The sequence below is a fragment of the Peromyscus leucopus genome, chromosome X (genome assembly GCF_004664715.2).
Source record: "Peromyscus leucopus breed LL Stock chromosome X, UCI_PerLeu_2.1, whole genome shotgun sequence".
Taxonomy (NCBI): Eukaryota; Metazoa; Chordata; class Mammalia; order Rodentia; family Cricetidae; genus Peromyscus; species Peromyscus leucopus.
Genome location: NC_051083.1, coordinates 20664083 through 20691194, shown reverse-complemented (window position 1 = coordinate 20691194; position 27112 = coordinate 20664083). Strand labels below are relative to the sequence as shown.

At 44.7% G+C, this 27112-nt stretch overlaps 1 protein-coding gene across 1 annotated transcript in view; it reads left to right on the top strand.

Moving 5' to 3' along the window:
- Positions 1 to 26439, top strand: part of Gnl3l (G protein nucleolar 3 like) — a 32212-nt gene extending 5773 nt beyond the window's left edge. The window contains exons 3-16 of the mRNA XM_028883466.2: positions 5142 to 5182; positions 5767 to 5874; positions 7057 to 7173; positions 8284 to 8367; positions 8673 to 8808; positions 9633 to 9736; positions 11528 to 11672; positions 14125 to 14212; positions 14638 to 14812; positions 14904 to 15046; positions 15300 to 15436; positions 18003 to 18130; positions 20979 to 21201; positions 23452 to 26439. Coding sequence (XP_028739299.1) covers positions 5142 to 5182; positions 5767 to 5874; positions 7057 to 7173; positions 8284 to 8367; positions 8673 to 8808; positions 9633 to 9736; positions 11528 to 11672; positions 14125 to 14212; positions 14638 to 14812; positions 14904 to 15046; positions 15300 to 15436; positions 18003 to 18130; positions 20979 to 21201; positions 23452 to 23534 — 1712 coding nt within the window. The 3' untranslated portion in view covers positions 23535 to 26439. The remainder of the gene's footprint in view (positions 1 to 5141; positions 5183 to 5766; positions 5875 to 7056; positions 7174 to 8283; positions 8368 to 8672; positions 8809 to 9632; positions 9737 to 11527; positions 11673 to 14124; positions 14213 to 14637; positions 14813 to 14903; positions 15047 to 15299; positions 15437 to 18002; positions 18131 to 20978; positions 21202 to 23451) is intronic.
- The last annotated feature ends 673 nt before the right edge of the window (positions 26440 to 27112 follow it).

Below are 27112 nucleotides of genomic sequence, written 5' to 3'. Positions count from 1 at the left end.
CAAACCCAAAAGCTTATAATTGCAAGTGTTGGTGGCAGAGGTTGATAAGCTGGAAGCAGCCTGCTTGCTGACCAGTTGATGAATAAGCACTAGTAAAGGTGTCCCGGTGGCACAACAGAGGGGAAAGGAGCTGGACAGGATGTGGCTGGATGAATAAGGACCGAGTAAAAGGTTTGTGTATCTGGGAGACTGGACACGTAAACCTGAAGATGGGAGAGTGGTGTCTGAGACTACTTTCAGAAGTCCAGGACACTAGGTGGTGTCCCCTTCAGTGTAGTCATAGGCATGGATGCTTGGGTGGCTGAGATGGAGTGGAGATCCTTAGAGGTGAGGATATCAAGGAAGTGCGAAACCCAGGTTATTGGAAGGGCTACCCGGTGACCTCCAAGTGGATGGTGACTGAACTTGTTTGGAAAACAAAGCTGTGAGCCGTGCATTTCCGTAAATGAGGAAAGGGGACTCTTCAGTGACAGACACAGCAGAATGATGGGGACCCCAGAAGAGCAGCAGGGATTTTGTTGTATTTTTTTCCTTTCTAACAAGAAGGGACATATGGTTCCAGTCTGACATTGGTGAGTCTGAGGTACATCTGTGCCTTCTGGTTTTAAGATTAATGTGCTAGAAAGAACATCCATCTTTTGAAAAATCTTCAAAGTAAAGCTTTCTGGTTGGGAGAGCCAAGACCGAGGGCAGGAGGTTGGCCAGTTGTTCCTGAGGAGAGGTTAATGGCATCTGAGAGTGCTGACCCCCTATGTACAGGACTTCCAGAGGACATCAAGGTAGTTAGCTGCCAGGGAAGAGGAGGAAGGGGCCGGATGAAGTCAGTGCAACTGTGCATATACCAGGGAGGTTTTTGGGTGGGGAGAGTATAGAAGATAGAGGTAATTAAGGGGTGGATCTGTGCTGGATACTGATAGGAGAGTTGATGATTTTAGGCCTACATGTTAGATAGTAGATGCAGGCAATGGGCCTTAGGAATTAAAAAAAATTTTTTTTTAGTTGTGTAGCTCCAGCTACTGGGGAGACTGAGGCAGGTGAATTGCTTGAGCCAGAGTTTGAAACCAGTCTGGATAAAATACTATGACTCACCTCTCTAAAACAAAAGGAGTTCTTCAAAAATTGTATAGCTAGGTAGGTGTTGAGTCAGAATAAGAACTCTGACCTGCCAGCTACATAGTGGTAGATGTTTCCCCTTAGGAACTGTAGTAAAGCCAATGACCAGAGGATCCTGAGTGTTGTAGTGCTGAGTAGTGACTGACTGTATCCCTTTCTCCCGTTTCTGTTCCCACTCTTCCTTCTCCTCTTTGAAGTAGATGCTTTCCTTCAAGTGATGTCTTTTCCATGCTTATATCAGTGCTAGGGTTCCGTCACCAAGGAAGTTAGGGAGATGGAAATTGTTGAGTAAAAATACTGAGACCTAGTTCATTCTAGCTATCACATTCCTTTTGTTGCAGCTAAGTGCTTTGGAAGTAAAAGAGACGAGTTCTATTTTGTTGTTTTCAGATAGGGAAATTGCCTGTATTCCCAGCAATTGGGAGGCTGAGGCAGGAAGATTGCTACAAGTTCAAGACAAGCCTGGGCTACATTATGAGACTGTGTTGTCATCCCGCCCCCAAGGAAATTTGATACATTCACATTTGTTATGGCAACTATATTCTGGTCAAATTTCTACCATCTTATTATACATTTATTGTTTTCTCTTCCTCCCCACTTTTTGCTAAACTAATAGCATGATTAAACTTGTCTTTCTCTACTGTGTTGCCAATGTTAAATACTAGCTTTTTTGATCCTACCATCCAGAGTGAGACTTGTAGCACATTTCATGCATTTGCTTTTCCAGTGTCCATCTCTTGATTCTTGGAGTTTGTTGAAATTGATGTCTTAGATCTGAGCTAGTTCTTTGGGTTATTCTTCTTGGTTTTAAGTTACACTTCTCAGTCATATCACCAATTTTCTTAAATCTATTAATAAGTTCTAATCTATTTTCTGTCTAACCATATTTTGTTTTCTTTACTTTGCATCCTTTATTCTGATTTAATTTTGGTTTTTATCTCCTTCTCCCATTTTCCTCTTCTTTCTACCCCACTCTCATTTGGGCCTTGAACATGTTGAATACATTGTCTGCCATATCCTGTAAGTTCTATTTTTTGGCAGTAGTTTTGCCAGAAAGGAAATACTTTTACATAAGAGTGATCAGATAGAGGATTTTGGCTTGGGACACAATCAGTCCCTTCCCCAGGATTTATTGAACATCCTAATCTAATGCTCTAATGCTTTAACCTTGAAACTTTTTGCATGCCCACATGATATCTCAAGTAAAAAAATTCTGTACTGTGAAATTTTAGTGTGAAGTGAAATTGTAGTGTACTGTGAAAATTACATGCATAGAATTATTGAAAATTAACTTTAGCTTTTGTGTTTAAGGTATGTGTGAAACATAAATTAATTCCATAGTTTAACTTGGCTCACTTCCCCCAAGAGTAGCCTAGACTGGTCTTGAACTCACTACATAGCCAAGGAGGTACATTGAATTTCTAGTTCTCCTGCCTCCATCTCCCAAGCACTGATATTACAGATGTGTACCACCATGCTGGTTTTTGGGGGTGTTAGATAAAGAACCCAAGGCTTTGTACGAGTACTGTATCAACTGAGCTACATCCCCAGCTCTTCCCTCATGATAGCTCATTGTTGATAATGTAAACATTCCAAACTCAAAAAATCAAAAGCTGAGACACCTCTGATGAAAAGTGTTTTGGATGACAGGTACTCAACCCCTCAACTGGACTGGCTTCTCTGTCAACCATACTGACTTCTTTGTTAAGTGTTCAGAGTCCGCTTTTCTTTTGTTTGTTGGGAACCTTTATTTGGATACTTGTTCTTTTTTTTTTTTTTTTTTTTTTTTTTTTTGGTTTTTCAAGACAGGGTTTCTCTGTGTAGCTTTGCGCCTTTCCTGGGACTCACTTGGTAGCCCAGGCTGGCCTCGAACTCACAGAGATTCGCCTGGCTCTGCCTCCCGAGTGCTGGGACTAAAGGCGTGTGTGCCACCACCGCCCGGCTTGGATACTTGTTCTTGTAAAACTTTTCTCTCTCCTTTTTTTTCTTTTGGGTTTTTTTAAGTAATTTTTTTAAAAAAATTATTTTATGTGCATTGGTGTGAGGGTGTCAGATCCCCTGGAACTGGAATTACAGACAGTTGTGAGCTGCCATGTGTGTGTGCTGGGAATTGAACTTGGGTCCTCTGGAAGAACAACCAGTCAACCAGTGCTCTTAACCGCTGGGCCATCTCTCCAGCCCCCTCTTTTTTTTTTGAGACAGAGTTTCTCAGTGTAGCCTTGACTGTCCTAGAACTTGCTATGTAGACCAGGCTGGCCTCAAACTCAGAGATCTGCCTGCCTCTGCCTCCTGAGTACTTGGATTAAAGGCGTGCGCCACCAGTATGCCCAGCCTAAAACTTTTCTCTTTATCCATGGAGTTCACAAATTTTATCAGGATATGCTAGGATGAAAGTTTTTTGTTGTTAATCTTTTTCTTTTTTGGCACTACTGGGACTAGAACCCAGATCTTTGTATGCTGAGCATTTAATTTACTACTGAACTAAATCCCCAGACCCAATGTCTTTGGTTTCTATTGCTGTGATAAAATGCCATTACCAAAAGCAACATGGGAAGGAAAAGGTTTATTTCAGCTTATATGTTCCATTCACGAAGTCATCATTGAAATAAATAAGTCAGGACAGGAACTCAAGCAGGCAGGAACCTCGAGGCAGGAGCTAAAGCAGAGGCCATGGAGGAGTGCTGTTTACTGACTTGTTCCACATGGCTTGCTCAGCCTGCTTTCTTGTAGAACCCAGGACCATGAGCGCAGGGGTGGCACCATCCACAATGGACTGGGCCCTCCTTATCAATCCCTAATTAAGAAAATGCCTTACAGCCAGATCTTATGGAGAGAGACATTTTCTCAGTTGTAGTTTCCTTTTCTCCAGCTTGTCTCAATTTGACCAGAAAACCAACCAGGGCACCCATATTTTAATCTTGATGCCCCATGTACCTTCCCAATCTAAAACCTTAAGCCTATCTTCAAGGTAAAGAATTTTCATCAGTTATTTTTTAAAAAATTATTGATGTGCCTAGTGTTCCTTTTTTTTTGAGACAGGATTTCTCTGTGTAACCTGATATCCCCGAGAGACCTGCCCTTTTCTTTCTTTCTTTCTTTTTTTTTTTTGAGCTGAGGATTGAACCCAGGGCCTTGCGCTTGCTAGGCAAGTGCTCTACCACTGAGCTAAATCCCCAACCCATGCCCTTTTCTTAAGGGAAACAGAAGAAGTCAATCTGGGGGGAGAGGGGAGGTTGGGGGGACTAGGAGGAGAGGAAGGAGGGGAAACTGCAATCAGGATATACTATATAAGAAGAATAAATAAAAATTATTTGCTTCTCTATTTGTACCCTTTTTCAAGAATTCTCTTATTTGAAGATTAATTTCTACATTTTCCAGTTTTGTCCTCATTTATAATTTTCATTCCAAATAAGCTCCCTCCCTTGGTCTTCTAGATTATCAATTTGGTTGTTGCTGATGTCCTTAATGAAGAGTTTATTTTGACTCGTTATTTGAGGGGTTACATTTCATAATGACAGGGAAGTCATGGAGGGGAGGCAGCTGGACACATTGCAGCCATGGTTGGGAAGTAGGGAGAGATGAATGCTGGGACTCAGAATGCTGGCTTCTGTCTTTTTTCCCCTTTGATTCAGGCTGGGACTCTAGTCCATGGGATGATACTACTACCCACATTTCAGCCTGTAGGAAACACCCCTAGAGACATGCCGAGAGGTGTGTTTCACAGGTGTCCTAAGCAGGACTTTGGGAGTGGTGAGGAGAGGTAGCTACAAATACATGTTTGGGTCGCTCAATAGAATTCCATTAGTAATTTATGGAGTTTGCACGGAAATAATTCTCCAAGTGTTATACCTAGTTACTTCCTCTTGGCACTGACTTTACCATCTGTAGCTCGCTGGATCTGGACAGACATGGCTTCCAAGGCCTCTAAATTTCCTAGTTAGCCTGGCCTTCTGATTAAAGCTTAAAAAACATTGGGTAAGTGGCTGATAGCTCTTGTTTCTCTTCTCTCTCTTTTTTTTTTTTTGCAGAAAACAAAAAACCAGGTAAAGGTTCCAAAGGCTGTAAGAAGGTAAGTGGGCCTTACCTTCAGGTGACGTATGTGTATTGTTGGAGGTCGGTTCAGTAGTTATTGGGTGACTCTGGACAAAGTACCTCATTGGGATGCACAGATCTGGCTTTTTCTGCCACTCAGGGCTGCAGCAGTCACCTGCATATATGAAGTTCCTTCCAAAAGCTATAGACTGCTTTGTGCTTGGGTTACTTGTTAGGGATTATTGCCATCCCTCTGTGTTTTGGTATCAAATTCAGGGCCTTGAACATACCAAGCAAGTGCTCTACCAACGGGCCACACACCCTCAGCCCCCAAATTTGTATTTTTGACAAGTTCTCAGGTCTTGTGCTGTGGGTCCCAAGACCTATTTGTCAGGAAAGCGTTCCCTTTGGCCTTGGGAAACCATCCTGGCTGCCCTTGTCTCCACCACTTACCTATCAGTCCCTGCCTGGCTAGTGGAGAATGGTCTTGTCCTAGCTAGACAAGCAAATTTCTGGGAAGAACCCCCATCCAGGCTATATTCCCCCGCTCCTCTGACTGTAAGGTGTTTTCCATAGATTCATGAACTATGCTAATTTTTTCTTTTCTTGTTTGGTAATCAGCCTGCAAGGCAGAATGGGAAGAAAGTAACATCCAGACCATCATCTGCTCCCCAGTTGGTTCATGGCAATGATCACGCCAGTCGGGAGGCTGAGTTAAAGAAGAAAAGGGTGAGCCTTTTGTCTTTGGGGAGTAATGCCTGGTTTGAATATGTGATCTGCATAAGTGTTGGGCCGAAGGGCAGAGCTTCTTGATGCTCTTTGTGGCTGGGGGTTGGGGGAGTGAGGCAGGTTACATTGATACTGCTTTTAAGTTTTCCATTTGCTCACCTTGGTCTACCCTCCCAGACATTGCTGTCTGGCTTGTGTTTCCAGTGTTCCACTCAAACCCCTACTGCTGGCCTCTCCTCTACACCCCCGTGTCCCATTTGAGACCATGCTTTCCTTAAAGCTCTCTCCTTTGACTCTGTCATCTCCCGTTCTTGGATGTCTCCTTCCTCTGTGACTAGCCCTTTGCCGTCTCTTGCTGCCTTTTCCCTGTTTTCTTGGTTGGTTGAGGCACGATCTTGCTTTGCTGCCCAGGCAGGTCTTGGATGCTTGGGCTCATGAAATCCTTCCCCCTCAAACCCTGAGTAGCAGTATGTGCCAGTGTGGCAGCTCCCTTTCTGCTCGGTACATCCTATGACCTTGTCCTTCTTTGGACTTGAGTGTTTTCCGCTCTCTCTCTGCTTCTCAGGTGCTCTTTTATTTTTCTTTCTTTTATTCTTTTCAACTCTTAGTAATTTTAATTACTATACTTTTTTTTTTCTTATTTGTGGTGGAGGTGGTGGTGGGAGGGAGCAAGTGTCGCGCCCCCCCCCCCCCCCCCCCCCCCGTTATGATGGATATGTAGAGGTCAGAGGACAACTTTTGGACTCACTTCTCTCCTTCCACCTTAGATTCCAGGAACTGAACTCATGTTGTCAGGCTTGCATGGCAAGACTTTTTACCCCTGGAGCCACCTTGCCTAGTCCTTTTTTATATTTCTTGAGACTGGCTTGAATGATACAGAGTCCTGCTATATAGCTCTGGCTGGCCTGGTGGCCTAGAGTCCAGTATGTGGTCCTGGCTGGCCTTGACCTAATGGCAATTCTCCTGCCTTAGCCTCTCAAGTCACTAGATTGACAGTCGTGGGCCACTACACCCAGCTCTTCTTGTAATTTTTCTCCACCACTCTCCTTCCCCTAGTTTCTCTGTCTTTTTCTTCCCAAATATTCTGTCCTCCTCTCTGTCCCTTTCCTGTATCCCCATTCCTTCTCTCCTGTGGACGGCAGAGCTACTCAGTTCCAGTCACAGTGCGTGTTTATTTGTTAGGTTGAGGAGATGAGGGAGAAGCAGCAGGTTGCCCGGGAGCAAGAGAGACAAAGACACAGGACCATGGAGAGCTATTGCCAGGATGTCCTGAAACGTCAGGAGGAGTTTGAGCACAAGGTAAGAGAGCACCTCGCGCTGCTGGGTGGGATTGGAGTGGAGTGCTGCTTTGCTGTAGAGGGAGAAATAAAAATGGCTGTATAGTGAAACTTGTCTCTAGGGGAAAAGAGAGAAAGAGAGAGAAGGAGTGTAAGGTCAGTAGAGGAAAGGGATGAGTGCAGAGAAGGAAACCAGTTGGGAGAGAGAGGAAGGAGAAGAGGGAGAAAAGGGGCTGTTTGCAGCATGCCTGTGAGCACACGTCTGTGGAGAATGCCTCTCCCAGGCTTGAGCCTAAAGATGGAGTGGCAGTGGGGCGAGGGACCAGGAGAGGTATGGCTGGGGAGTGCTCTAGGAGGGAGCATATGAAGGCAGACCGAGACACAGAGGAGCAGGTGCAGAGTGTATCCCTGTGGGTGTCCTTCTGTCCTTTCTGGCGTCTGGCATCTCACAAGCACAGTATGCACTTGCAGCTCTGACGGCCTCGATGACTTCAGTAAAGGTTTTGTTTCCTGGTTCCATGTGCCTCATAGATTATTTTTTCATACCTTCCCCCTTTATCCTGCCTTTTCCACACTCTTGTGACCAAGCAGACATTTGGCTGGTGCTCAAATGCACATGCACACATAGGAATACACACAGATCCCATGGATCTGTCTACTTTTCTAGTTTCCCAGCACTTTTGGTTGTTGGCAGTCCTACTTTAAAAAAATAAAACTTATTTAGTATTATAGTGTGTGTGTGTGGGGGAGAGAGGGGGTGAGAGGGAGGGAGGGAGAGAGAGAGGGGGGAGAGAGGGAGAGAGGGAGAGGATATGCAATTGTATAGAGGTCACCAAACACCTCTCTGGAGTCATTTGTGTCTTTCTGCCATGGTTCCAGGAATTGAACTCAGATCAACAGACTTCCCAGTGAGCACTTGGAGTGGCTGAGCCTTTGTGGTGGCCCATTCAGTGCTACTTTTAAGTGGTCTGGGACTCACATGTATCCTCCAGCTTCCTGTGCTCTTCAAAAGCCTTGTTGGTTCTCGTGTATCTTCCCTTCTTCCTTCTCTTCCCTTCTTTCTTTTTCCTCCCTTTTTGCATCTACTTGCCCTTTTCCCCATAGATTATTATGCTTTTTCCCCCTCCTTTAGGAGGAAGTTTTGCAGGAATTAAATATGTTTCCTCAGTTGGATGATGAGGCTACACGGAAGGCCTATTACAAGGAGTTTCGTAAGGTAGGAGGATTCATTTTCTTCTTCTTTCTTTCTTTTGTTTTTAGATAGGTCTTATTCTGTAGCCTAGGCTAACCTAGAACTCACTATGTATTCCAAGCCTTGAACTCCTTGCAGGCCCTTTGTCTCATCATCACAAGTGTTGGGAGTATAGACTTAAGCTACATAACAAGTATCCATTTCTTAAAGCCTTTTGGCGGGGACCTCAGTGCATTTTCATGTCTTCATTTCTGTTTTTTTCTTACTGAAATGGAGACTACTACCTAGTCCATTCTCAGCCTTCTTCCTTTGCATTTTCTGTCCTGCAGGTAGTAGAGTACTCTGATGTGATTCTGGAAGTCTTGGATGCCAGAGACCCATTGGGCTGCCGCTGTTTCCAGATGGAGGAGACTGTCCTTCGAGCAGAAGGCAACAAGAAGCTGGTCTTGGTCTTGAATAAGATTGGTAGGTTTTGGAAAGACTGGGTAAGGCAGGGAAGGGTTAAGCTAAGGCTAGCTCAGATTAGGCACGGAGACAGCAACTCAGTGGCTTTCAGAATAGCCATTCAGAGGAAATCTTGTTCCGATTTCCAAAGGCAGAAATATTGTGTGGTGTCCACACAGACACATACAGAATGTAGCATGGATTGGGGGTAGAGTCTGAGCCTGTTTGCCTCTCAGCCCCTTTCCTTGCAGTTTTGAGCAGGTTCTGTGGCTGGTTATTCTTGGAGCCCTGTCCCTACAAACTGGAACTCAAAGATTGGGACAAGAGAGCACATGGCTTGGGACTCACTGAGGTGTTAGTCTTATCCTACTTTTGCTGTTTTCTTCGTGATAGCTGATAGCTCATGTCACTCGTGAGGACTTCTATTTCTCTAGTAGTAAACAGGACATGACCATCTCAGTCCCACAGCTTTGTTGTGAGAATTAATGAAGAGCTTGGTGTATCACCAGCACTTCACAAATCATAGCCATTCTTGACACTTAACCCAGCGTGGGATGATTAGGAAAGGGAATGGGAATAAGATATGTGGGCACTTTGCAATGAAGGGGGGTGTCTGGGACAAACTGCTTCTTGACATATTTTCTTCAAGAGAGTAAGCCTTCTCAGGGAAGGCCAACTTGTCCTGCAGATCAAATTGTCCTTTGTCACTCCATCCTGGGGACTAGGCAGGGACAGTTAGGGCAAGAGGGGAGATCTGTTAGTAGGAGGTAGGCCTAGACATAGGTGTGTGGCTTGGGGGAAGCCATGGAAATAATGTTCTTCTAAGTCCCACTTGTTTTTCCCAGACCTGGTTCCCAAGGAGATTGTGGAAAAATGGCTGGAGTACCTTCAGAATGAGTTGCCAACCGTGGCTTTCAAAGCCAGCACCCAGCATCAGATGAAAAACTTGGTAAGCTTGGCCTCTTTCACTGTGGTCTGGGGCCAAGGTTGCAGGTGTTATGATTCGGACTGAAGTGATTCCTCTAGTGGGTGACTTGTTGATTTTTATTTTACTTTACTTCTTCCTGTATTACTGCTCTTCAGAAAGCATGCTTTTTTTCTGGCTGTGAGGAAACAGTAGTGTATACTGTCTATAGGAGAGCTGGGAAACAGAGTTAACTACTTGTTAACTCTTCAAAAAACTATTCCCTTCCCTTCCTTCTTTAAAACAAGACATAGGAGGCTGGAGAGATGATGGCTCGGGGTTAAGAGCACTTGTTTCCAGAGGACCCAGGTTCAGTACCCAGCACCTACATGGCAGCTCACAAGCATCTGTAACTCCAGTTCCAGGGGATTTGGCATCCTCTTCTGACCTCTCCAGATAATAGGCATGCATGTGGTGCACAGTCATACATACAGGCAAAACACTCATCCACACAAAAATAAATAAATCTTTTTTGTTTTGTTTTATTTTATTTTTCAAGGCAGGGTTCCTCTGTGTAGCCCTGGCTGTTCTGGAACTCTCTCTGTAGACCATGCTGTCCTCGAACTCACAGAGATCCTCCTGCCTTTGCACCATGAGTGCTGGGATTAAAGGCATGCGCCACCACCACGACTTTAGTAACTAAAGAAATTTTAAATAAATCTTTTAAAAGGAACCCAAACCCGGCAAACTACTTCCGATTGATATCAATGTAGAATACTTACAAATACTGAAGTATTGCAGTGATGTTGGCTGTTTTGGAGGAGGTGAAGTGGTTATTGGGGACAAGGTTTTCAGTTTTGCACTCTGTTTTTACAGTGCTAAGAATGGGACATAGGGCATCTTGCCTGTGTAGACAGACATTCTACCACTGAGCCCCTATTTTCCAGTTTTTATTATTTAAGCAGTGTTTGTTAATCTATTTGCATGTATCTCCTTGGCATGTACACAAGTGTCGGTGTAAGCTAAGTACTGGGCTATGGTGTGGCTCAGTCATACACAGGCCTTATGCTTTTGATATTTTCTCAGACACTGACAAATGATCCTTTATAATAGCTATGCCAAGTAATCCTCTTCCCACTTGGGTAGATGGATGTGTGAAGAGGGCCTCTTTCCCTACACTCTTGCCAACATAGTATGTCTAACAAAATTTTGTGGCTCCACCCTTCCCCCATCAACAATAAAAGTAGGGAGGTTGGGATGCTCTTGTCCTGTGTGAGAGGTCAAGAAAAGATCAACTTTGGGCCAGGCCTCTGCACAGGTGGAGAGGCAGGCTTTCCTTTTGGGCGTATGAGACACAAAGGCCCTGGGAAGGAAAGCAGGCTTTTCCTCATAGTCCTGGGAATGAGAGCGCTAGAAATGAAACCTAGCTTGCCTCAAGCTAGGATGTCTTCATGTTTCTGCTATGGGAGGCAAAAGTCATGTATGTTGAGGCAGGAGAAGGAACAGAGAAAATTGGAGAAATAAAGACACAACAACTTAATCCCAGCACTTGGGGGGGGCGACAGAAGCAGATGGATCTCTCTGAGTCCCAGGCCAGCCTGATCTACAGAGCGAGTTCCAGGACAGCCAAGGCTACATAGAGAAACCCTGTCTCAAAAAACAAACAAACAAACAAAAAAAAAAAAAAACACACCAACTAGAAGCAAGGAAGAGCTGGAATGTAGTTGCTGATTCGTGATCCCAGAGTGGTTCTGAATATTCCACTGCAGGCTGGCAATTTGAGCATAGAGTCTGTCTCCCACCTGATGCCCATTTTGTAATACACCTCATTTTCAGACTCGGTGTAAAGTTCCAGTGGACCAGGCTTCTGAGTCACTGTTGAAAAGCAAAGCCTGTTTTGGAGCTGAAAACCTCATGAGGGTCCTGGGGAACTATTGCCGCCTGGGGGAAGTGCGTACCCACATTCGAGTGGGGGTTGTCGGTAAGGCTGCGCAAATTAGCATGGGGCACACTCCTTCCTTGGGCAAGGAAGGAGGGACAGGGTTTGGAATTTTGTGCTGTTTCTTTGGGGAAGAGAAGAGGGGTTCAGGAGTGGCTTTGCAATTTGCAGTTTGGCTAGTGGGCGTGGGAAGGCATATTCAGATTCACCACCGTTAGAACCAAATAAGATCCGAAAACACTACAGTCTGTCAGAGCTATGGGAGGAAAGTGTGGTCCACCCACCTCTTACAGATGAGAACAGTGAGACCCACCAAAGGAAATAAGGTGGAGCAGAGGCTTAAGTGGGGGTCCTTCTGAAACCCACAGTACTGTAGAAGGGGATGAAAGGGGATTGGGGCAATTGAGAGGCAGGCAAAGATCATCAGGGAAGGCAAGAGTCTCAGCTTGAGATACTGAAGAGAACCAGACAGAAAATGTGTAGTTATACACCATACACTTGAAAAGACGGCACGCCAAAAGAACAGGGAGGCCAGATTACAAAGTGGATGGGGAATGAAAAAGACAAATTGAAGTGACAGTCATAAAGAGAGTGAAGGATATATCACCCCAGAGAAATGCCAGGAGGGACATTAAAAACAATTATGTGGCCAGACCTGTAATGCTAGCTGCTTTGTTAGATGGAAAGTTTGAGTTCAAGGCCACCTTTAAGTAACTTAGTGAGACCTTGATTCATAAAAAAGCAAAAGAAGCTGAGATTGTTCCTCAGTGGTGGAAGGTTTCCCTAGTATGTGTGAGACCCTGGGTTCAGTCCCCGGTGTTAAAAATAACAGGAAACAAAGTGTGTACAGAGACCTGTAGAACGCATGGTAAAGAAGAACAGACATGGGCCTGGAGAGATGAACCAGGTTCCAGAGGACCTGGGCTCAATTCCCATCACCCACATGACAACTCACAATTGTCTGTAACTCCAGTTCTAGGGGATCTGACACTTCACACAGATATATATATATATATGTGTGTGTGTGTGTATATGCAGGCAAAACACCAATGCACATAAAATAAAAATAAATTATTTAAAAAAAAGAACAGACACTGGGGATATGTACTTGTGTAGATACGCATATCAAATAAACATTACAGGAATGCCGCCAGTTTGAAAGGAAGAGATAGTTATGACACAAAGGAACATATAACATAGGCCCCCACACACAGATCCTCAAGAACATGTAAATCCCTATGCATGGAGTCATGTACAGGCCTGGAAGGGATACGTCTACAGGCACAGACAGACTCAGGCAAAATGTCCAGACCAGATTCTTCCATACTCACACTACTGTCTGTTTCCTGAGAGTAAATAAGCCACAGGGATACGACATGTGCCCAGATACACTGTAACCGTCCGATGCAACCTAGAATCATGGAGAGGACATGTCTGTAAGGAGACAAAAACGTTTGCATAGAGAGAATTAAAGACAGTTAGAACAAGGCCATAATGAAACACAGATGGGCATGTTTCTGTAGACGAACTCCAGAGAGAAGGAACATAGTAACCATGTGGTCAGACATGGTGGGGTGGAGAGGATCAGAAAAGATAGTGTCCAGAATGGGAAAGAGCCTTTTAGATGCCTAGACAAAGAGCTGTGAGAACAGTTCAGTGAGAGGTCCAGTGAAAGGGAAAAGGAGCCGGGCGGCGGTGGCGCACGCCTTTAATCCCAGCTCTTGGGAAGCATAGGCAGACAGATCTCTGTGAGTTCGAGGCCAGCCTGGTCTACAGAGTGAGCTCTAGGACAGGAACCAAAACTACACGGAGAAATCCTGTCTCGAAAAACCAAAAAACAAAAAAAAAAAAAAGGGAAAATCAATCACATTTGAAATGAAAATGACCAAGAGACACATAGAGGTATATAGACTTCCAGGTAAGTACCCAGATCTTCCCAGGCACACATATGAGAGAGTTGCACGTTCTGGTATACTTTAGTGCACATAGAGGACAGTAAGAATGACATCCAGGAAGAGAGAAACTCACAACGACAGCCCTAGCCTGAGAGTGGTGCACAGGTGTTCAACTACAAAGATTCCCCAGGCCAAGACAGCTGTGTAGAGAGGGGGCATCTGGAGAGTAGTCCCTTCTCCCCGGGGGAATTGCATGTCAGAACAGGTGGTCTGTTTCAACACTAGACTCCACCTTCCGTTGGGTCATGTCTATGAGGCCTTCCTTATATGGAGCACCTCTCCAGGCTGGTTGTGGTGGGAGGTAGACTGCACATCTAGAGAGAGGGCCCTGTGTGCCTAGAATGCCAGAAGAGGAGGAGAGAACTAGAAACACCCTGTAGAGGCTTGGCCAGGGTCTGGGATGGGGAGACAGGAGGCCAGACTCTACTTTTGGCTTGTCCCTGACCTGGTTACTGCCTCTGCCAGGCCCTTTCTTAAGCAAGCTGGCCTGAATTCCTGTGAGCACTTCCTGCCCTGAGTATTCTGTTCCTACTTCGCAGGCCTTCCCAATGTGGGAAAGAGCAGTCTGATCAATAGCCTGAAGCGCAGCCGTGCGTGTAGTGTGGGAGCTGTTCCTGGTGTCACAAAGTAAGATCTGCCCACTTCCCTGCTTCACAAAACCTTGACATTACCATTCCATCACAGCTCATGTGCCTTCAGCCCCTGCCCCTTTCCCAATTGTGGACCATCCTCTGCTTCATACCGTGGGTTTAGGAATCCTACTAATAGCCCTCATTTACCTAGCCCATCCCAGGTGTTGGCTGCTGGGTCTTTTATAACAACTGCAAATATTGAAGCAACTGAGGCCCAGAGAGTCAGAAACTTGCCTGAGCTCCTAAGTCCCCAGTGAAAGAGACTGGCTCTATAGCACCTCAGATCCCCCTGGTCCTGTATTTCTCCACTTCATCTGAATTATACCTTCCCTCTCTTCTTTTACCTCTCTCCATCCTCTCCAGGCCCAACATTTGTGACTAGCTCTCGGGTACAGCTGGGCCTTGTTTTTCTCTCTCCAGATTCATGCAGGAGGTCTACTTAGACAAGTTCATCAGGCTGCTAGATGCTCCAGGCATTGTCCCAGGACCCAATTCAGAGGTGGGCACCATCCTGCGTAATTGCGTCCATGTGCAGAAGCTGGCAGATCCTGTGACCCCGGTGGAGACCATCCTTCAGCGCTGCAACCTGGAGGAGGTATGGAGCAGGGGCCTCAGTGGATGCCTTATCCCGATACCTCAGAGGCCCTTCACTTGTTCTCATGACTTTTCTCCTTCAATTTTGCTAGATTTCCAACTACTATGGTGTCTCTGGATTCCAGACTACTGAGCACTTTTTGACTGCAGTGGCCCACCGCTTGGGAAAGAAGAAGAAGGGAGGTGTATATAGTCAAGAGCAGGCTGCCAAAGCTGTCCTGGCTGACTGGGTGAGGTGAGGAAGGGGTAGAGGAAGAGGTGGTGTTCACTGATGCCAGTGGGATAGCCTGAATTTCTGGGTCCCAAGGTAGGGGACAGCTGAAGAGCTGGTCATGCCTTTCTTGGTACTCTGTGCCTAGTGGTTATGGAGCAGTTCAACACATTGTTCGGAAAGCCATTGCGTGGATTTCTCATCCCATGTCCTCTTTTGATAGGTTATTTGTTCTCAGCGACCATCACCACTGACCTCCCCTTCTCTCCCAATATAGTGGGAAGATCAGCTTCTATACCCCACCACCACCTACTCACACTCTGCCCACCCATCTCAGTGCCGAGATTGTTAAGGAGATGACTGAGGTCTTTGATATCGAAGATACTGAACATGCCAATGAAGACACCATGGAATGTAAGTGTGGATGGGGGGGGGGCGGACTAGTTTTGTTCTATTAGACCCACACCCCATGTCAGATTACACATGTGATCTCTCCTTCCCTGGGGCTACTTGGGGCTTGGTGTTAAATTTTATTCACTGTCTTGCAAGGTAGAACATTCTAGTTTGAGCTATGAGGGTAGGGGTGGTGATAAACATTTGGTAGATTGGCACCCCTTTAGGTTCTTTGCAAGTGAGACTCCATTTCTTTCTTTCTTTCTTTCTTTTTTTTTGGTTTTTCGAGACAGGGTTTCTCTGTGTAGTTTTGGTGCCTGTCCTGGAGCTCGCTCTTGTAGACCAGGCTGGCCTTGAACTCACAGAGATCCACCTGGCTCCACCTCCTGAGTGCTGAGATTAAAGGCGTGTGTTACCATGGGCCGCATGAGACTCCATTTCTTTCTTCTAGGTTGAAATATCCCTTTAAGCTGGGTGGTTGTGGCGCACACCTTTAATCCCAGCACTTTGGAGGCAGAGTCAGGCGGATCTTTGTGAGTTCAAGGCTAGTCTGGGCTACAGAGTGAGTTCCAGGATAGGCTCCAAAGCTACACAGAGAAACCCTGTCTCGAAAAACCAAAAAAAAAAAAGCCCTTTGTATGTGTGGAGGGACGTGTTTTTGAGACAGGGTCTCACTATGTAGCCCTTGGCTGACTATAACTCATTATGCAGACCAGGCTGGCCATGAACTCAGTGATCTGACTACCTGTACCTCCTGATTGCTGGATTAAAGGCTCAAAAATTCCTTCTTAGGTGTGTATGTTTGCATGGGTCTGAAATTCCAGCCAAATCAAATGACCAAATGCTCCTTCTCCCTATTCTCCTCCTTCCTATTGCCTTAGGCTTAAAAAAAAAGCAATGTTGAGGATTAAACCCAGGGCCTTGTGTAGGCTAGACAGGCACGCTACCACTGAACTACACCTACAGGTGCTCTAGGCTTTTTTAGACAGGATTTTACTATGTAGCCTTGATTGACCTGGTGCTCACTGTATAGCCTAGGCTGGCTTTGAACTTAGGTAATTCTGTCCCATCAGGTTCTTGAGTATTAGTATATGCCACCATATCTGGCTACCCTAGGATCTTCTCAGCATTCTTAGACTTTCTTATCACCATTGGCTAGTGAAATAGCTGAGTGGATAAAAGATATGAGCTGCCTGCAATTAAATAAATCTAAGTTTTGTTTCTCATTAGCTGTATGATACTAAACAAGTCTGTTCACTTTACCCTGTCTCAGTGATATCTTTTGTAAAGTAAGAACAGTAGCCTCACTCCATAAGGGTATCGTGTAGATTTACTGAATTTGTAAAAGAGGACCGGGGTATAGGTCAGTGGTAGAGCTCATTCATAGCATTCACAAGGCCCTGGTTTGACTCTCAGCACCCCAAAAGGAGTAAAAGATATAGAGGAGTAGAGCCTAGCATATAGTAAATCTATGCTCTGTAGATGCTGTCTGGGGTATATGGAGGTAGGACTTGCTAAAACTGGTGAGTAGGCTTCTGCTCTTAGATACTATTTGTAGCCTTGGCCTGTGGTTCCTACTTCATTCTCTACTCTGCCCAGGGCTCTCTGGTCATACACTTGGGAACAGCTGAGAAAGCTCTGTTTGGCCCAGAGTCTTGTTTCTGTTTTTCTTGAAGGCCATTCATTTTCTTCTCTGGGTCCTCTAAAGTCCTGGATTACAAAAGAGGACAAGAAGACTTGCCTGATTTCTAGTTTATTCCACGTGTGGCTTCAGGCAAGTCAGCCTTCTTGTTGAATTTAATTTCTGATTCTGTCAAGTGGGCAGTTGAGAGGGATTTGAACTCTTGTTCTAATGGTGATGCTCGACCCTGGCTGGATTTGTAAGGACAAGAGGAGTGTCATCACTACAGGGAGTTGAGATGAGGGCGGGGAAGGGGAGAGGGGTAAAAAGCATTTGGAGGAGTTGGTCCTAGTGTTGGATCTTGAAGAGTGAATAGAAATTAGGACATTGGGTGAAATGGGTGGGATAGAGTTGATAGATGTAAATATGAGGGTAATGTGGCACAAAGCAATGGGCATGTCTGAGGGCAAGGGGCAGGAGGGAGGAGAAGAGAGGCCTGTCCTAGGAAGGGAATCCTCATGGCTCTCTTCATCACATTTGAGCCAGAGTACATACAGTAGGTGTCCTCTGCTGGGTTTTACCTTAATCCTATGAATAAGAGTTGTGGAATTCCCTTTTCTCACATGAGCAAGCTGAAACCTCAAGGCTAACTCCCAGCAGGCGATTGGCCTATAATATTCGTGCTTTTGTTTTGTTTTTCTTTTGAGACAGGGTCTCTACATACAGCCCAGGCTGGCCTTGAACTCGTGATCCTCCTGTTTTACCCTCCCAAGTGCTGGGATTTCAGGTATGCACCACCTGGATTAGTATTCCTGCTTTTAAATCTTTGTTATGTATCCTCTCAGCAGAAACAGCCTCACTCACCCCCACTCCCTTCATGTCCTTTTTGCCGATCAGCAGAGGCCTGATCAGCGGGCTGGCAGCAAAGGGGCAGCCAGGATCCTAACAATGGTGTTTGCGTTTAAGGCTTGGCCGTGGGAGAATCCGATGAGCTTTTGGGTGACATGGACCCACAAGAAATGGAGGTCAAGTGGCTCCATTCTCCGCTGGTGAAAATAGCAGATGCCATTGAAGATAAAACCACCGTATATAAGGTACCTCTCCACATCCTCATGACAGTTGTCTCCTGCACAGGGTTCTGGGAAGCAGTCAGTTCCTTTCACATGTGGCTCAGGGGGAATTGAGGTCTGAGTTGCTCACACACTTCCTGTGGACTTGTGCATGCTTGACCTGGTGTGTTCTTTGTCAGACAATGACATGTCTAAGGAGCTCTTTCAAGCAGCTTTCGCAGCCCTGGTTCCAGTCCATAGAACAGGTGTCACCATCTTGGCCACCCAGTTATTCAGTTAGCAGATGATTCTCCCTTCCGTGACTAGTATCCAGGACCTCATATGCTGTTAGTCACCAAATCCCATAGCTATTCCTTACCATATTTCTTGAGACATGGTCGAAATTTCTCATCTCTGTGATTCCTGTAATCCTAGAGTATGCTTCTAGTCTTCAACTTACCTGGATATATGCTTCATGATTTCTTTTGTTGCTGTTTGAGACAGGGTCTCATGTAGCCAAGGCTGGCTTTGAACACCCAATCCTCCTGCCTTCCACCTGCCCAGTGCTGAGATTACAGGCATGCGCCATCATGCCTGGGTATTCTGTGGTTCCTAATAACCTAGTGGGACCCCGTCACTTTCCCTCTTAACCACTTCTCCATGGCTTGCTGTACAAGATCTTCATGGCATCGTATGACTGACTGTTTTCCCACCATCTTTTTTTTCAGTCGCCCTGTCTCTGTCCTCCAGAGTTTTCATTTCAGACTCAGAGGAGGAGTGACTAGGGGCGGGTGATAGTAAGGAACAGCCTGGATCTAAGGGCCCTTAACTAGACTACTGGTTAGGCGCTAGGGAACCGTTAAGCTGCATCTTGAAGGCTGAGTTCTCTGGGCACCGGCATAAGAGCTGGGCAGGTCCTTTACCACTGAGCCATAACCAGCCCCAAGTGACTAGTTAAAATAGAGGATGCTTTCCTATTGTTCCGGGCTCATCTCACTTAAAATTGGTTTAGAGATCGTGTCACATGATTACTTACTTCAAGAGCTGTCCTTTCTTTTTCATGGTGATATAATATCTAGAAAGATTTATGAACAAAAATGTCTTGTTGCCATGCTAATGAGAATAGTCATTCAGAAAGAAACGGGCTCAGGTTGGCCAGGGAGGAAAGTCACCTTTAGTCAATACATAGTAGAAGGTAAGGTCTGAACTTGTGCAGTGGCAGGAGTCACACTCTTCCCATCTTCACATACTTCTAGAAGTTTCCTGTTGCCTAAAGAAAAAAAATCTATAAACTTGTCTGGTTAAGGCTACCTTCCCAAATGATGCTGTTCACTGAGCCATAAGTCCCTGGACATAGTGTATTTCTTAGAAACTGACAGTAGTCCCCCATTTTTGTACTACAAATTCCAGACTCAATCCAGGGCCCTCAGCAGGCCACCTTGTTACACAACTCCCAAGAAGTACTATATGGGCATATTGTGTAGTGAATGCTATCTCCATCACCAACCTTAGTAGCTTGGCTCAAACCACCCCGTCTTACTTTACTATAGGGCAGTGGGTGGTTATACTCACAAGCTATAGAGCCAGGCTATTGGGGTCTTAATTTACCCCGCTGCTTACTTGCTAGCTCTGTGACTTCAGGTGCATCCCCACCCCCACCCCCAGACAGGGTTTCTCTGTGTAGTTTTGGTTCCTGTCTTGGATCTCACTCTGTAGACCAGGCTGGCCTCGAACTCACAGAGGTCTGCCTGGCTCTGTCTCCCAAGTGCTGAGATTAAAGGCGTGCACCACCACTGCCCACCTGGCCTCAGGTGCATTCTTAACAGGAATTAAATTAGTAATACATACAAAAGGAGTTAATATAGTCACATAGTGCTGCTTAACAGCAAGGCTGTGTTCTAAGAAGTACAGTGTTTTAGGATTTTTGAGACAGTCTTATGTAGCCTAGCTATCTTCAAAACTCAATGTCACTGAGATTGGCTTTGAACTTCTGTTCTCCCTGCCTCTACCTCCTGAGTGCTGAGACTATGAGTATGCTACCATGCCTACCTTGATAGGATCTTCATTGTGGAAATATCCTAGAGTGTACTTACATAAACTAAGATGTTTGTGGCAGGCCACCGTCACAATGTGGCCCATCGTTGTTTGACCCATATTTATGTGAATACATATTTCCTTAGGTATGTGCATTTTTGTATGTTAGATTGGTACGTGATACATAGTAAATGCTTTGTTAATATTTGCTTTTACTACTCACATGCACCTGCCACACAGATACCCTTTACAGTAGCCCATAGGTAGACAACATGCTCGGAGTTAGGTTTAGCCTGCTTACTTACTGAAAGTAGAACAAAATCTGACTTATTTCTTTGTCCCCAGGATTGTCCCCCATAGCCAGGTATGAAGTGGGTGTTAAAAACTAGCTGTATTGGAAAAGAATACTAGCTGAGTAAGGCCTTGGGTTATTTCAACAAAGGATCATAATATGAATTGTTACTAATGGAGTGACTCCTTTTGTTTTTGTTTTTGTTTTTGTTTTTTTGACAATCTTACTCTGTAGCCCAAACTAACCTAGAACTAAACCATGTAGTCCAGACTGACCTTACGCTTATGGCAATCTTGCCTCAGCCTCGTGACTGCTAGATTACAGGTGTGAGCTATTACTGCTTCCTTTTCCTTTTCAAATTATTCTTGTAAAAAGCCTTGCAAGCTATCCAGTGTTCACTGCTGTTTGACACATGAACAAATTGAGTCTCATAGGCTAACTAAGCACCAGTTAGGATATGGTGGAGTCATCACTGGCTCCAGATTGCTTCTTACTCAAGCCTATCCTTAGTTTCTCTGCAGGAGTGTTTGGAGATCAAGACCCCATCATTATTCTTTTTCTCCCCAGATTGGAAACCTCACTGGGTATTGTACCAAACCAAACCGTCAACAGATGGGGTGGCCTAAACGCAATGTGGACCACCATTGCCCCCAAAACAATCGTATAGTGGAAGTCAGTTCAGTGGATCGCCGCCCGATGTTGCAGAGGATCCTGGAGACAGACCCACTTCAACAAGGCCAGGCTCTGGCATCTGCCTTGAAGAATAAGAAAAAATTGCAGAAGCGTTCAGGTAGGGGTACCTGGCCATTCCTATGCTCTGAAAATGCATGATTGGAGGCAGAGTTCGGGTCTTCTTGAATAAGCATCTTAGAAAGCCTGGAGGGATGGGGTTAGGAAGTTCATGGACTGGCACCATGCTGGGCAGAATGTGTATTTTCATTTGTATTGTAACAGTAGGAAATGCATTTGGAATCCCAGAGGATACAAAGTCAAATCTCTTAAGGCTTCCCACCATAGGCAGCTGGTTAATTTCTTGCTCTTTTTTTTTTCTTGAGACAGGGTTTTCACTGTGTAGCCCTGGCTGTCCTGGAACTTACTCTGTAGACCAGGCTGGCTTTGAACTCATAGCGATCTGTCTGCCTCTGCCTCTCAAGTGTTGGAATCAAAGGTGTACGCCACCACTGCCCAGCTAATTTCTTGCCCTTCTTAAGACAGATGTATTCAGAAGTCTTACATTCTGTGTCTTCTTTTTCATACCAATGCTTGTCACTGAGCATACAATTTTTGCTTCATAATTTCTCCATTCTGTGTCTATGGAATATTTCCACATTAAGACACAAAAGAATTCCTTCTTTTTGTATAAATGGTGGTCCTTTGTGCAGTTGACTCATTCAGGTTTTCAGAATATATATAGTTGGTCCTCCATATCTGTGGCTTCTGTCCTACAGATTCAGTCAAGTGAAAATAAATATTTAAAAGCAACTGCATCTCTAGGTGCTAGGAAGATGACTCTTTCCCTCTTAAGAGCATTTGTTCTTGCAGAAAGAAGACCCAGGTTTGTTTCCCAGCACCCACATAATGACTCACAACTGTCTGTAACTCCAGTTTCAGGGTATCCAATGCCTCTTCTGACCTCTCCAGGCACTTAGCATGCAGGTGGTGCACATACATAATCATATATATATATATATATATATATATATATATACACACATATATATATATATATATATATATATATGCATAGAATATTTTTTTGGTTGTTTTTTTTCAAGACAGGGTCTCATTATGTAGCTCTGTCCTGGAACTCACTATGTAGACCAAGTTGGCCTTGAACTCAGAGATCCGCCTCCAAGCGCTAGGATTAAAGGCGTGCGGCACTATGCCTGGCTAATAAAATTTTCAAGTTAAGACAGGTGTAGGCTATGTTGTCCCCATTTCTTGAACAACACAGCATGGCAGCCATTTCACAGTATTTGTATTGGATTGGATATAAGAAATCTCAATGTGCAGGAGGATGTGTGGAGGTTATGTGAAGAAACTACATTGTTTTTAGTAAAGTCGTGGGTTTGTTATCCTCTGTGGATACTGAGGAGCGAGAAAACAGGTTTTTAGTGAATTAATAAAGGTAAGTATGTTTACTCTTCAGTATCTGTGGTTACAAAATACAAATGTAGCCACGTTGTGGTGGTGGTGATGCATGTTTTTAATCCCAGCACTCAGGAGGCAGAGGCAAGCAGGTTTCTGTGAGTTCAAGGCCAGCCTGGTCTACAGAGCAAGTTCCTGGACAGCCAGGAGTGTTACACAAAGGAACTCGGGTTCAAAACAACAAAATACAAATGTTGGTAGGGTTGATTGACTCTTTGACATCTCCTCTTTTTAACTAGGCCATATTTTATAGCCGTCTTCTGGCTCTACAGAGTCCTAGGAATCCAGGGATGGATTGCCCTTAAATTCCAAGTCTTGTTAGGGAGTAGAGAGGAGACAGAACAGACACTGACAGTGTCGAATCATCACCCTGAAGGCACATATAGCAAGCACTTCAAGGGAGCTTAACCCAGCTTGGAGATAGGTGGAGTCAGCAGAGGCTTCCTAGAGAAGTCTCAGGGAATCCTGAGGAACATGTATGTCTGGTGGATGAGAGCTGTGAGTGGTAAGCATTCAGGCTCAAAGCCAGTACTGCCGGGCGCTCCTTTGCTATGAATGCTCATTTGGGGGTGGGTAGGGTAGTGGAGGAGTGTTAAGTTCACACAGTAGGAGGAAGTTACTATTTTGGTACTTAGACACAAAAATACTTGAAATCCTGTGAGTCTGAAACCCTGAGTTGAAGCTATGCTGGGGTGATCACTTCACAGTGAATGGGTCTACCTGTGAGGTTGAGTGACAGTTTGAATGGCCCATCAGTTTTGCTGAATGAGTAGATGGTAACTGAGCCTGTGGGAAGGTTGGGATAGGCCAAGCTAGTGATCAGCTGGCTGTGGCAGGCCTTCTGTTGGCCAAGCCAGCCACCCAAAGATTGCCTGGTTTTCTCCATCTGCAGATAAAATCGCCAATAAGTTGTCGGATTCCATGATGTCAATCCTCGACCTCTCTGGCAACAGCGACGACACCGCTGGAGACTGATGAGCTGATCTTCCCCTCACACTGCAAACACTGTTTCCTACGGGATGGGAGACGACAGGTGTCGTTCCATTCTCCCTGATGTACCTACATAGTAGAAGAACACCTCCCACACCATGTATCTTGTGCCACAGTGCCCTCCATTCTCCTCAGTTAAGAGTCTTAAAGGTCTGGAACTGCCAATCCCCAATACCCACTATTTAATTCTTGCTGTCTTGGAAAATGACTTTTTGTTTGTTTTTGTGGTGCCAAGGATTGAACCTAATAGGTCGTCACACATGTTAGACAAACAATCTATTGCCAAGCTGTATTATTATTATCGTTATCACCATCTCTTATTGTCATTGGAGAAAGAGCCTTGCTTTGGATCCCACTTTGCTTACTCAGCCTCCCTCCCGAGTAGTGGATTACATGCTTCTGTCACCACTCCCAGCTCCCACTGTGTTTTACAAGGTAAAATATCCGCAGAGTCTTGGCATGGTAGCTACATACCTGAAATCCTGACACTTGGGAGACTGGAACTAGGAGAATTGCAAGTTACAGGACAGCCTGGACTATCTGGCAAGACCCTTTCTCAATAAAGCAAACAACCCAAAACAAGTAAGAGTCCGGGCAGTGGTGGCGCACGCCTTTAATCCCAGCACTCAGGAGGCAGAGGCAGGCGGATCTCTGAGTTCTAGGTTAGCCTGGTCCAGGACTACAGGGAGAAACTCTGTCTCGAAAAACAAATAATAAATAAATAAATGAAACTGTAATTATTAAAAAATACAAATAAGCAAAGTCCAAGTGTTAGCAATGTAACCTGTACTCTCAGTTCCTGTGTCCTACCCTGTGGGTTAGGCTGATAAGGGTTGACCTCTTAGGGAAGGTCAATCTTCTAAAGGATGGACTGCTGAGAAACCTGGTGGTGGCGGTGGTGGTGGTGGGTTGTCCCCGGATGGGTGATCCTTTCTGTTTTTATCACCCCACAAGATCTCAGTGCCTAGGCATCCCTAAGGCTCTTGGCTACGCATTTTCCAAATTAATAGGTAGGTCCTCATCTGGGTAGCGTAGGAGTAGAGAAGCACAGTGGTGAGTCTTCTATGATTCTGGAAGTGTCTGGGGATAGGGAAAAGGGTTGAAGATTCTAGAAGGGGTATAGATACCCTATCATAGTGAGTTGGAAAGCCATTGGCTGCAGGATGTTCAGGGAATGCAGCCCTTACCCATGTTTTTCAGAGTTAGATACTGGCTGAGCATAAACTACCAGTCTCTGAGAATCAGTTAGCTCCTTTAACTTGCAGCGCATCCCTACCAGGAAGGGATAAGGCTCAGAAAGCTGACTGCATGTGCTCACACCAACATTAAATGGCGGTGTGCTGGGTTTAAAAGGAGTGTAATTAAAATCCTGTGCTAACCTTTTCTGCTGTATTATATTGCCTTCTCAACATAGGAACACTGGTCAGGCATCTACTCTGTGGTATTGTCTGTTGTCAAAACTTCTACTCTGCTTTTAAAAACTGGTAACATTTTATGAAAACTGCTTTCCAAGTCTCTTTAAATGGTGTTCAACTTAGTTTACTGATTTCATTGAAGTTTTGGTAGATAATAATATATTAGAAATAAAAGCATCTAGACCCTTGGGAACACAATCTATCCAAAATAAAATAGAACTAAAATAATCGTGCCAGGATAAGAATTTTGGACTCTGACCAGGTGGGTGGCTCACACCAGTAATCCCAACACTGAGGATGCTGAGGCAGGAAGATGGCTGTGAGTCTGAGTCCAGCCTGGACTGCAGAGTAAGAGACTGTCTCAAAGCAAACCAAAATAACGATATTCTAACTCTGTTGTATCTTATGGGAGTGTGTGTGTGTGTGTGTGTGTGTGTGTGTGTGTGTGTGTGTGTGTGTGTACATGCATGCAGAGGGTTTTCCCCATGTAACCCAGGATGGTCTTAAACTCCAGAGCCTTCTGGTCAGCTTCCCAAGTGCTGGGTTTACAGGGGTTTGCCATCATGCCTGGTTGTGTCTTAACTCTTAAAGCAATTTCTTGGATCTTTAGTCTCACTTTAAAAAATAATTTTTCTACAATAAATTTCACCCTTTATAATCTTAAGTTCTATAAGTTTGGATACTTGTTAATAGGGGTGGTCTGCCACCATTATCAAGATACAGAATTTTTAGTCAGGCAGTGGTGGTACATGCCTCTGATCTCAGCACTTGGGAGGCAGAGGCAGGTGGATCTCTGAGTTCAAGGCCAGCCTGGTCTACAAAATGAGTTCCTGGACAGCCAGAACTGTTACATAGAGAAACCATGTCTTGGAAAACAAACAAACAAAAACCAACAATAACAGAAAAAAAGTATACAGAATTGTTGTGGCGTTCCCCCCAAACTTACCATGTCTCCTTGTAATATAGCCTGCCCCCATGCTCAGATACTGTTCCTTAGAATGGATGTCATAAGTCACACAGGGGCTTACTTTATGCCATTAAGCTTTTAGCTTTGTACTTTGAAACTTTACATTCGAGTAAAATACAGTTGCATCAGCACTGATAACTGGATAAATAAAGAGGAGTAACCGTGAACACAAGAGCAGAAAGATTCTGTTAGCCTCCCCAGCCATCTCATGCTGTGATAGTCAAATCCAGTTCTCTAGACCCAGCCCATGGCAATCACTGACGTGTGCTTTCACCATCTGCTTTATCTCTTGAAAAGAGTTGTAAGTGGAATTTAACAGTATGTAACTTGTGAGTATAACTTGCTGTGAATTTTAGATTTGAGATCCGTATTACTGGGTGTATCAATAGTTCTGACTTCTATTTCATACTCCATTGTGTGGATGTACTGCTGCTTATTCAATCCCAAGTTGGAAGACATTCTTTACAGTTGAGGAGGAAGTTATGAATAAAGCTGCTATAAGAACTTGTGTGAGACTGTGTTCATTCATTTCTTTGGCATTACTACCTAGACTTGGATTGCTGGAATCTATGGTAAGCATATGATTAACATTGTAAGAAACTGCTAAACTTGGTTCGTTTAATGTTCATTAAAAAAAAACTTTATTATTATTTTGCCTGCACATATGTCTGTGTACTATATGCATGGCTTGATGTCCACAGAGGCCAGAAAAGGGTGTCAGATCCCATGGAACTGAAATTATAGGCAGTTGTTTGTGAGCCACTGTGTGGGTGCTGGGAACTGAACTTGGGTCCTCTGCAAAAGCAGCAAGTACTCTTAACTGCTGAGCCATCTCTCCGGCTCTGACGTACATATTAAGTTCACTTTTTAAATTCATTGATTTTCATTCTCTCTCTCTGTCTCTCTCTCTCTTTTGTTTTTTGAGACAGGGTTTCTCTGTGTAGTTTTAGAGCCTGTCCTGGATCTTTCCTGTGCTCTAGGACCTTTCCTGAAGGTCCTTGTCTATGCCTGTACTTTAAGTGTTTCCCCCATGTTTCTTTCTGGTTTTTTTTTTTTTTTTTTTTTGATTTTTGGAGACAGGGTTTCTCTGTGTAGCTTTGCGACTTTCCTGGAACTCACTCTGTAGCCCAGGCTGGCCTTGAACTCACAGAGATTTGACTGTCTCTGCCTCCTGAGTGCTG